This window comes from Centruroides sculpturatus, unplaced genomic scaffold (genome assembly GCF_000671375.1).
Source record: "Centruroides sculpturatus isolate CEXI.00-Female unplaced genomic scaffold, Cexi_2.0 scaffold119, whole genome shotgun sequence".
NCBI classification, from domain to species: domain Eukaryota; kingdom Metazoa; phylum Arthropoda; class Arachnida; order Scorpiones; family Buthidae; genus Centruroides; species Centruroides sculpturatus.
Genome location: NW_019384338.1, coordinates 881,727 through 894,013, shown reverse-complemented (window position 1 = coordinate 894,013; position 12,287 = coordinate 881,727). Strand labels below are relative to the sequence as shown.

Genomic DNA, 12,287 nt, shown 5'->3' with positions numbered 1-12,287 from the left:
TACTACCATAATGATTATCTCCACAGAATGTGGGTGTGTGGTCACTCTTAGCTTCATTTCTCCCCATAGACCTTACTGGCATGGGTGTCCCTACCAGGAGCTTGTGCTCCAGCCTGCATTGCCCTATGGATCTGTAAAATTACTGGGCTCTCCCACCCAGACCAGGTGGTGACCACGGGAGAGTTATTATTATTATTATTATTATTATTATGACAATGATGACAATCAAAATTTTAGGGGAAATGCCTCCAAGAGTACTTAACATTAATAAAAAAGCAACAAACTACTACTGCTTTATCTACTGTATTCTTAGAGACAGACATCCATACACATCTAGACCAGGCAAAACTTATACACAATTCAAATTTACAAGTAGCAAGGGAAAAATCAGTATCAACTATTAAGACAGCAATTCCTTGCCCTAGACATGGAGGGCCTTATTCAGAATTCAAAAAATTATACTGCAAGATCAGACACATCATCAGCACAAACAAACTAATCAGGACTTATAAAATGCTGACTTTTAAAGAATCCAACATACGTGGTGTTCTGTTTGTAGAAATTAAAATATTCTTTACAAGCATTGTTTTACATTTGTAAGAGTTTAGATCCTGAAGATGGGGGCTTAAGACCACTGAAACCATTTGTCCTACAGTGTAAATATTTGACTTTACTACTAGTTTTGGTGTATTATGTAAGTTAACCTTACTTTAGAAATAACATTCATCATTCTTATTATCCAAATCAATGTAATCCTACTGTAATTGTAAAGTTTTTTTTATCTTAAATAAATAAAATTAATATTAAATACTAAACTAATAACTAAATACTAATACTAAATAATTTCTTTTTCAATGATAACATGAAGGATTTATTATGATTTTCAACTGTTATTTCTTAGAATTAAAAATTGTTAACTCATTAATATAATTTATTATTATTACACTATTGCATTTGGATTTAGAATTACTTTAAATCTTAATATTAAAAATTAAAAGTACACAATTTAAAATAGATTATCAGGGTTAAATTAATGACATTTTATTTATGATACAATTAATTTTTATAAGTTTTTTTAGGGAAGCTGTACATAAGAAAGGAAAAATGAGCTATACAGACTTTGTATGGTTTTTATTGTCAGAAGAAGACAAGAGACATCCTAGGAGGTATATCTAAATTTACTTATTTTATAATTACAGCAAAATACATTCATTGATATAAAACTTTTAACATAAACTAAAAGAAAAAGAATTACCATTTCAGAAGATTTCTTTATTTTTTAATCTGAAACATTTAAAATTAATAAAAATAAATTAATTAATAAATTTTAGAAAATTATCTATTACTAGATCTGTGTTAAATTCATTATTGAATATTTTTGTACGTAAATTTTTGAGAAAAGTTATAAAGAATAAGCTCTCTTAAATGATAATATAATGCAGTTATATTTCTCAGTTTGAAATTTATAATAATTGATAGAATTAAAAAACAAAATCTATTTGTTGGATGTCTGAAGAGGGGAGGGGGTTTACAGAAACTTTGACAAACTGGGACCAGAGGGGGAGGATGAGTAAAAATTTCAAGAAAAGTGCATAATTTATGGACAGCCCCTTAACAGTAATGTGTTAAATTTGAAAACTTAAAATTAAGTAGCAGCTATCAAAACTATGTAAAAACTGTCTATTCAACTCAGTATAACCTTTACCTATTAACCGTGGCATCTGAGAAATGTGTGAAGCAACAAACCCTAAGAGGAAGGTTGTAATATCAAGGATTTGAGGTGAAAAAACTTATCACTCGTGGCAATGTTTGAGATGACAAAGCAGTGGCATGCAACAAGTAAATGCAATTTTTATTTTATTGTACAGTATTTATGTATTTAATTTATCTTTGTTGTATTTTAATTTATTAGGGCATTTAATTGTTTTTACCTTAAATTATGAACATTTGCTATTATTATGTTTATTGAAATAAGTATTGTTTAGGATCTGGGAATGGATTAATTCACTTTTTATTATTTCAAATGGAAAAAATTGATTTGGACTTCTTACAACTACTTGGAATGAATTAAATTTGAAGTACAAGTCACCGTTGTATTCAAAATTAACTTTTACATAAATTATAAGTTAATTTTGTAAACTTTTGAAATGCATAGAATTATATTATTACATGTATTGTTATAATTACAACATATGTATTTTTTTATTAGCATTGAATACTGGTTCCGTTGTATGGACTTAGATGGAGATGGTTATTTGTCAATGTATGAAATGGAATATTTTTATGAAGAACAACTGCAAAGAATGGAAGTATTGGGAATTGAAACATTGCCATTCAAAGATTGCTTATGTCAGGTATGTAAAAAGAACAGTAATTAAATTTTAAAAATAATCAATAATCTTAAGGTGCCATTTCTGATTAAATTTAATAATTATAATTAAATTAATATTTATTAAATAAATTAGAATATTCTAGAAGAAAAGAATTGACCCAAAATGGTACTTGAACCCACAACTCCTGCTTACTGTGCAGATGCATTGCTGTGCAGAAGCTTCCAGTCTGATCTCTTCCAGACATTTTTAAGTATGATATAATAATCCTCAGTTACAGTGCAGTGCTGACTGGGGACACCTTCAGCACCCTTGTCTTATAAGTTTGATGAGTAGGAGTTTATAGGAGTGCTGAAGTTGTGTCCAGTCAGCACCATATGCAGCTGAGGATGGTTATATCATATTTAAAAATGTCTGGAAGCTTGGGCAGCATAACTGGCAACGCATCCACACAGTAAGCGGGAGTTGTGGATTTGAGTCTCACTTTGGGCCAATTCTTTTCTTCCAGAATATTATAAATTATTTAATAAATATTAATTTAATTATAATTATTAAATTTAATCAGAGATGGAACCTAATGCCTCCTTCTAGTGACAAATTATTTAGTAATTAATTAAATATAATCATGGAAAAGTAGCCCAATGTAATCCAGTGGTTGTTTGGCTTTACAAATTTATTGGGTTTCATGATGTTTGTTTATGTAAATTTAACTACCATAATGTTAATTAATACTCTTGATCTTTGTATATTTGAAATATTTATATTTTATATTAATAATAACTTTATTTAGTGCTTGTTCTTTTTTTATAAATTTCTAATATTTAATTTATATTTTTAATTTAGATGTTAGATATGATTAGACCTAAAGTGCCTGGATGTATTTCTTTATCAGATTTAAAATCATGCAAAATGACTCCATTATTTTTTGATACTTTCTTCAATCTTGAAAAATATTTGGACCATGAACAGAGAGATCCTTTTGCTTCTCAACGAGTAAGTGTTTTATGTTTGTTGTTGTCAAAATTGTTTTGAAAAATATGTGAAATGAGTTTAATATCAATTTCAAACATAACCAAATTATATTAACATTAAATTCATGTAAAAATTTAATTAGATGATGCAATCAAGAATTTTAAATATTTCTTACAGAAGTTGTTGCTTATCTAAAACTAAGTACAGTATTTATATTAATGTTTATATAGTATCATGATGCCAAGTTACCAAAGATATAATCATAACAATATAGTATTATATTTTAATAAGATATGCACTTTTTTTGCATTTTAGTTTCTGAAACCTGGATGCATCTCACATTTGTGTCAAAAGAAATTTGTTAGATTGACAGATTCATAAGTGTGTGTTGCGGCATATTTATCATTACTTTGACAGCAAAACAAACAAATAACTTCATTTATATGCAATGAAACTATTTGCTTGTTTTGTTGTAATTTCAGTTACTTGCATTAATGATGTGTTGAATTTAACTACAATTTGGGCTGTACAATTTAAATGTCTTCAAAAAATTACATTATGATGTAGCACAATCCTGCTCAGTTAATTTGTAGCAAAGTTCAAAAACGGAACTGGCATACTGCTAGTCCGAATCATATACTCTCAACTATTAAACTGATGGAGTGAACAGTTGTCCATGTAAATATACAAAGTATAGATATCATATGTGCTATTTATTTATTAAGTCAAACTATTCTTTACAGTTAATGAGCGGAATTTCTCTATTTTCATGAAATTGGGTGTATATGATATCATTTTAATTTGGATGCATTTTTCCAAATGACATTAATCTTGCATTGCTCCTGTAATTGTATTTAATATAATTCATGTGTGATAAAACCAAACGAAAAAAGCTGGTCAGTTTGGAAACACAAACTTATGTGAGGTCATTGATTCAGCCCAAAAATAGTCAAAATTTATATCAGGACAACAAGCAGATCAGAAAATCATATGAGTAATGTTTGGACACTGAGCCAGGATTGCCATTTACAAAAGAACCATTTATTCAAATAAAGACATGCTTATAAAATTTCTTTTTGTACCTTCTATAAAAGATTCAGTTCTTAATATTGGTCTAAAGAAAGAATCCAGAGAGGGTCCGAATGTTGTTGGTTTAGGTTGACGATAAGTCGATGGCCCGGGGCTCACTTTGTCTGGTGGAATTTGGGTCAGCTGAGCTGCTTGTCTACAGTTGGCCATTTGGGAAGCACAACACAGGAAATTTAATTTTTAATATGATTGGAACGTATCCTGAGAGACAACTGATCGACTAGAGAGGATGGATCTGGGATGAGAACTTTTTATGATTAAATCCTCAGAAATGAAACTTGGATCTTAGAGAAAGGACTAAGATCTTGGGGAAGAACCTCATGTTCTTGAGACATGAGTTTTTAAAGGGTTCTCTCCTTGATCCCACATTCTGATTGATCAATCAATGATATTCCTCATCACTTTCCAATTGGTCCATCCTTGTCTCCAGGTGAAAATTCTGGATCTTTCAGGTTGCAGGAGAGATCAATATTGATGTTTAACCTGACGCAATTTCCATATTAGTATTTATCAAACTTTGAAACTCTTTCTTGTAACTCAAGCTTTGTGTGTTTATCTTTTTGACATCAAGAATTTTATAATTGTCTTCATGAGACATTATTTAATTAAATAAAGTTAAACAATAATGTGGACCGTTTATTTTGAAAGTGGTGTAAGTCCATTTTTTCTTCTTTCGAGATATTTAAACATTTGCATTTTAGTTGATTCAAAAATATAAACAAAGTGTACTAAGTTTGACAATGTTTCTATGACTTTAGAAATATGTAAGTTGATTGCATAAAGACTTCTATGTGAATTTATCCAAACTAATATATTCTTTCTGGGCCATAAATGGACTTACACCACTTTCATAATTACTAAACTGTAAAATTCATTAAATTTCTATTATGTAAAACTCAATGTCACTTGAAACACATTGCGTTTTATTCTGATTTTGTTCATATATAATAACAAGAAATAAAATAGTATTGTTTATTCTGAACATTAAAAATATTTACTTATTGTTAAACTATTTTATGATAAATTTATCATTATTATGAGCTTACCATTAGACACTGCTTTTCATTTAGATTCATTACATGGATTTTTTTCTAGTCTATCAAATTGTACATTTGTTGGTAATATTTATAGTTTTACTCCTCTGTTGTAAGGGGCTGTCTTTAAATGATGTCCACACTGAAAGGGAGGGAGGGGTTAAGACAAGTTGGACAAGGAGGGTTGAGTATTAGTGGACATCCATTTATTTCATTAAATTTTATACAATATGCATTTTATTATATTTATTTCAAAGTTTCTTGTATGTTTCATTTCTACTTATGGTATCTATCATTCATAAAGTGATGAAGGTTTTAACAGGGATAGAGTTATGTTGGACATCCATAGAGGGAAAGGGGTTACAAAAACTTGGACAAACTGGGACAAGAGGGAAAAGTAAACATTTCAAGAAAAATGCACATGTAATTTATGGATAGCCCAAGTGCTTAGACTGTAGAAAATGGACTTATACCACTTTCAAAATCAATGGTTATGCAATGTCATTTATCGATAAATTTTCAATTGATCAAAGCTTATGGTTATTTTAAAATGTTAAGTGTGAATTGTTTATAAATAAAAAGTTCACACTAAATTGTATGTATATTATGTGTTTTCTCAATTTTTTCCAAAAATGGACTTACACCACTTTCAAAATAAACGGTCCATATATTGAAATGATTTGTCATTTATTTTATTTGAAAGGTGGGAGTTTAACTTTCCCATCAAACATTCATTAGCATTTTAGCATGTAATTTCAAATTTAGTCCTGGACCTCACACTTACAGGACTGTTTTATTTGGCTGATGGTTTGGAAAAATCTATCATATGCTCCAGATTCAAACCACAGTCTATTGGTTGTGTAGGGCTGAAATAATATTTAAACATTGTGTGTATGAATTGAAATAATGTGATAGGGCATAAATTAATGCACATTACATTAATTTCTATTCAAATTCTAAGTAATTCCATGAACAAATTTATAAATTAGTGCTGTTGCAGGTTAATAAAAAATTTTGTGCCTTTTCAATTTTACATTGTCAATACTTCTCACAATCAATGATAATTTAAAATTGAATTGAAATACAGTAACTTATGAAAAGAAGGATGAGAAGAAAAGATAATTTACTTGAATATATTAGTAGTAAAATTATTTAAATTTAAAATTAAGTATTTTAATCTTTGTTTCCTGGGTATGAGTAAATATTAAATATTCTTAAGTATTATGTGAAATGATTACACAATTATGTTAATATTAACATACAAATTAATAAATTATTAAGTATTTGTAGAATTTGTAATTGTTTAAATCTTTGTTCTACATAACATTCTACATAATTTACATCACTTAAAATAAAACCTTATATTATTGTAAATTTTTTCTTTAAATATAAGGTTTTATTTTAATTGATGTAAACTATGTAGAATGTTTTTATGAAATGTAAATTATAAACAATAAAGAAATACAGCTACTAGTATTTGTAGTTTTACTGTGACATGCATTAAAAATTAACCTTTTAACTTTTAAAATTAAACTTTTAAAAACTTTTAAAATTAAAAGTTTCTTTTCTGTTAATAGTAAGGATACATTTAGAATAATAAGCAAAATTTAAAAATACTAAACGATTTTTTTGTACATGTGAACAATGTTAGATTTTCAGCTGTTTTTTATGAATATGTTCTAATTATATAATAATATAAAATTGTACTAAAACATAATTAACATTGACACACAGAATTATTTTGATGTAATAAATCACACACACAATTATTGAAATTATATATATATATATATATATATATATATTAATTCTATTAGGAACAAGATTCAGATAGCTGTGAAATGACTGATTGGGATCGTTATGCTACAGAAGAATACGAGTTACTTGTTGCTGAGGAAGGTACAAGTGATCAAGCAGATGATCTGTAAGTAATATTTAAATAATTACATCAATTATCTAAAATTTGATATTATCTTATAAAACTATACCATAGTATTATTTACTTGTAAACTCTTATTGTTAAAAATTTTTAATTCATTATCTTTAATATATTAAGGAATAAAATACATACTTTTTTATCTTGTTAAAGACATTGTTTATAGTAAAAATAGAAAATGAACTAAGCTTAGAAGCATCATTATTAGTAAATTTATTGAAATAATGACAAGTTCTGCATGATCTTTCTTAATAATTAATTTTATTAGCTTTTGTTATTTATAAACAATGTGTGTGTACAAGCCAAACAATAGCCTTTGAAAATGAAAGCATCTGTATGTAATAAGATTTTGATCAAATTTCTGAAAGGGAAAAATATGTTTTAATTTCAGAGAGGATTTTTAAAATTTATTTCTATAACTTCTCAAAGTTTATAATATTTGCTTGAAACTTTTGTAAATATAAATTGAGTTTCATTAAATTCTTAAACAGTAATTTGAAAATAAATCACTAAATTTTAATTGCATTCCATGATCAGAATATGTTAATGTTGTTTTGCCTATAAATTGGCAATGAATCGCTTTGTCAGAGAAGAGAAAGTACTGAAATACCTTTTTCCTTCTGCTCATGTCTATGTGAAAGTGCATTTTCTACATTTGTAGATCTAAAAACAAACAAAAGAAATTATCTTGATGATGAAATTAAGAAACTTTAATGAGATTAAAAATACTTTCATTCAAGTTTTATTTTAATGAGTTTCATGTTTGTGCTATGTACTGTATATGTTTGATAATTTGTTACAATATTGATGTTAAAAGTTGTAGCAGATTAACTATTAGACTGAGTAGACATAAGATTAGGGACCTGGAAAGGAAGACCCATGAGCAAAAAGAAAACATGGTTCTGTTGAATGTGCAGAAAGTGTTTTAATTGAATATACATGAGTATTTTGGATGATATTTCAATACTTTGCTCATTGTTAACTGGCTCTCATTTACATTGAATTGAATATGCTTTGCTCTGTTGATTTACATTCTATTATTGACGTTTACATAACCTAAAAACACGTAGACAATTTTTAAAATACAAATGTAGATAAAATAAAAACAAATGAATAAAACAGCTATAGTTGATTCATATAATTTTGTAATATTATACATAAAATACATTACACATAATAAAATGATATAAAGTATTTAACATAATTTAATGTCACTTTATTCTATTCAACAAAGGGTAACAGGAAGAGGTGCCTTATAAAGCCTAGCCTAGTACTCTGTTGCAAGTTAAAATTACATTTATTTTATTCTTATTCATGTTTAAATATTCCCAAGTACCCTTATCTAAAAGGGGTACACATATGCCAAAACTTTGAGTAAACACTGCTCTAATTATTATTTAGTCAATTTAGAAAAAACAATTCAATTTTTATTTTGTCATTTTTCAATTAAAATTTATTTCTGTAACTTAAAAACAGTTTAAATAATTGCTTTTAAACTAAAAATTTCATATTTGTTTTCTATATTATAACCTTTTTGCAATAAGATCACTTGGCTACTGTGTTTCCCCGAAAATAAGACATCTGCAGAAAATAAGACCTAGCACAGGTTTTGCTGAATTGCGAAATATAAGACCTCCCCCTGAAAGTAAGACCTAGCGAAGTTCTTTTTTAGTCGTAACGGTCATCGACAGATGGTTGAAAGTGGCCGTTGGCTTTTCAGTGCCTGTTGGCTTTTTGAAAGCCAACAACCACTGATTGGTCAGCAGACAATTACGCCACATGGCATGATTTGCATAAGACTATAGCTTGGGAATCACAGATTTGCATAACGTTACGGCTGGTGATGGCTAATTGGTCGGCCGGGAATCACGCCACATGACATTTGCATAGTGCTACGGTTCAGTAAGCACTAATTGGTCATCGAGTCTGATGTTGACGCTATAAAAAGGCGACAGTTCCGACGCACCGGATATACGTCACTCTCGTCTAAGTTCGACTTGGGAATTTTTTTGTTCAATAATAAATGTGAATTCTTCTTCCTGGAAAAAATAAGACCTAGTGCATTTTTCAGAGCAAAAATTAATATAAGGCACTGTCTTATTTTCGGGGAAACACGGTATTTAACCCTTTTAAAGCCATGACGTAAAGATGACAGTTTTAATGTTATTTATAATTTAGGATGTCCTAATTATGATATTGATTATCAAGAAATGAGAATTAAAAATAATGGCATTGAGGAAAATCTTGATAGCAAAATATCAAAATTTTATAATACTTTGGTGAGAACATGTTCTTGTTCATTTTAGAATTCTTTTAGTGCACCATGCCAAAATATTCTTATATGTCCAAATTATTATATTTTCTTATTTTCAAAAACTTGCTTTCATGCAAGATATATTATTTCAATTGAAAATGCACTAAGTATGGATACAGATGATGTAAATGTAGACATTGATAATCATATTGACATTTTACTGATGATTTTGATTGTCCCAACAAAATATCATCAGATAAGGAAAAATTTAATACGGCACTGGCAATAAAATATCTGCAATATTTTTAGTTGTCTAATTATGGAATGCAAACCTTCAATAAATATGTAGAGGAATTAAAAATAATAGAAACCAATGCAAGAAATGGAATTTCTCTTTTTGAACATGAAAATAGTGGACTTAGTACAATTGAACAAGAACAAAAAATTTGGTCTAATAATGAGCCCTGTTCAAATCAATCAAATAAAGGCTTAAAATTCAAAACTAAAATTAAATCCAAAGGATGTCCAAAGAGAAAGACTAAGCAGACCATTTTTTACAAAAAAAAAAAAAATTAAAATACAGAATAAAAAATAATATAATATTTTACTTTATTGGTATACCTACCAATCTACTTTAAATTTCATTAGTGGTATTTCAATGATTTAATGATACATCATAGTTTATTGATTACTTTATTGAACAACATTGTAACTGAACTTTAATAAATAAAACTATAATTAATGTTTTGATAATAACTACACAGTTATAAATAGCCAATTGCATATACATATTGTATGTATAGCCACATCCTTAATTTTATTATAGAATTATGAAATGTGTTTTCTTTTACTCTTAAATTATATTCATAAATATTTTTTATTTAAATATCAAATTAGTTCTTCTCCCATTTGATTTGCTATATACTTTATGTTTTAATTCTATTTATATATTTTGTAAATATAAAAACTCTTATCTTTCAAATATTTTATGTCAGAATATACGAAGACTATGATCAAGACGACGAATTATCAAATATCCATAAAATAAACGGGTCAAGCATTGTTCAACGTAGTAGTTCTGCTGCAAATAATGTAAACATTGACGATGATGACGACGACGACGATTTTGCAGATTCTGATGTTACCTATTACTAAAATGTATTACGAGACAAAATTACAGTGAGGTAATTATCTATAGCATTTTTTTTTATTTTATTGATTTTACTTATAATATATTGATTTTATAAATTAATTCAGGATATGAATACAATGCCATAATGTAAGATGGGTAGAGGAATGCATAAGCCTATGAATGGAATTGAGTCATTCCATAAAGAGTAAACAGGCAGCAAATAATATTTACATACTTCTATACTTCTTAATTAGTAAAAATTTATCGTTAAAGGTACTCATTACTAATTTTTACTTTAACTTATTTTGTATAAATAATATTTTTGTTGTTGTTGTTATTTTATACAGAATATGTTAAATTAATCTATATAAATTGTCAGTAATTAAACACATGCCAAAGATACTTTGTATATATCCCAATAACAAAAGCCACATCAATTTATAGATTAATATTGTAAAATAGATGTTTATGATTGAGAAAACAGACAAAATTTCAGCTTAAATTATATGTATGTTAATAATGTATATGACTTTCTTTACACAGACAATGAAAAATTCTATTTTTACATCAGTAGTATACAGCAAATGTTGTATTTTGTACTGTTTATTCAACAGTCTTTTATATTTTTGAATTTGTGATACGAAAACTGCATACAATGTATATAGTGTACATAGTTTTTTTTTGTTTTGTTTTGTTTTGATGTAATATTCATAATTTGTTCAATGAATGACATTGAAAGAATTTATTTATATTAATCTACAAGTAGTTTGTGTAATTTATCTATTTATAGCAATTTTATTTGTTTGTACTTGATTATATTACAAATTGTATTTCACGAGAATAATTTTTTAATGTTATAATTTATTTTATATTTGTTGTCGTTTATCTACGAGAAATCTGTGTCATGTTTACATTGTATCTGAAAATTAAATTATTTTCAGTAAAATTCTTTAATCTGTTTACTGCTTGCAAGTCAACTCTTAGTACCTGTAATATATGAAAATTTCTTCAATTGTAGTAAATAAATATTTTATTAAAATGGAAATCGTAAACTGTGTGCAGAAATAGATTATGGTATTTTATTACAACTTTTGTGTTCTTTACTTTTATATTTTATGTTGAAAAATGAGGTTTGTTTAAATATAAAATAGCATTTTCTTGTTTTGTCAACTATCAAATGATTTTTTTTTCATTTTTATGTCAACAAAATGAAATGCAAATGATATTTCTAATGTACCATTTAAAGTATTGCAGATAAAATTTGTATTAATTTGTTAGGAATGCTGTTCTTTTGAGTGATGAAATAACTCAAAATTAGTGACATTTCCCTTCCATGGAGGGAGTATAATATGGATAGAGTACTTGTATATGTTGTAATAAATTATGAAAAGTTTTTGTTTTCAGAATTTGTTTATATTTTCTTGTTATTAACAAAATAAAAGTTGTGTTTCAGTTACTTCATAGATTAAAAATTGTTTAAACACAATTTGAAGATGAACCCATTTTTATTTTTAACTAGCTTACCCGTCGCGCATTGCTG

General features: G+C 27.2%; 1 protein-coding gene across 1 annotated transcript in view; it reads left to right on the top strand.

Annotated features, from left to right (window-relative positions):
• The window catches only part of LOC111632783, a 55,067-nt gene extending 44,115 nt beyond the window's left edge, over positions 1-10,952 (top strand). Inside the window, exons 12-17 of the mRNA XM_023377310.1 lie at positions 1,096-1,166; positions 2,210-2,354; positions 3,174-3,323; positions 7,243-7,349; positions 10,611-10,799; positions 10,873-10,952. Of these exons, the coding sequence (XP_023233078.1) occupies positions 1,096-1,166; positions 2,210-2,354; positions 3,174-3,323; positions 7,243-7,349; positions 10,611-10,770 (633 nt within the window). The 3' untranslated portion in view covers positions 10,771-10,799; positions 10,873-10,952. The remainder of the gene's footprint in view (positions 1-1,095; positions 1,167-2,209; positions 2,355-3,173; positions 3,324-7,242; positions 7,350-10,610; positions 10,800-10,872) is intronic.
• Positions 10,953-12,287: the final 1,335 nt, after the last annotated feature.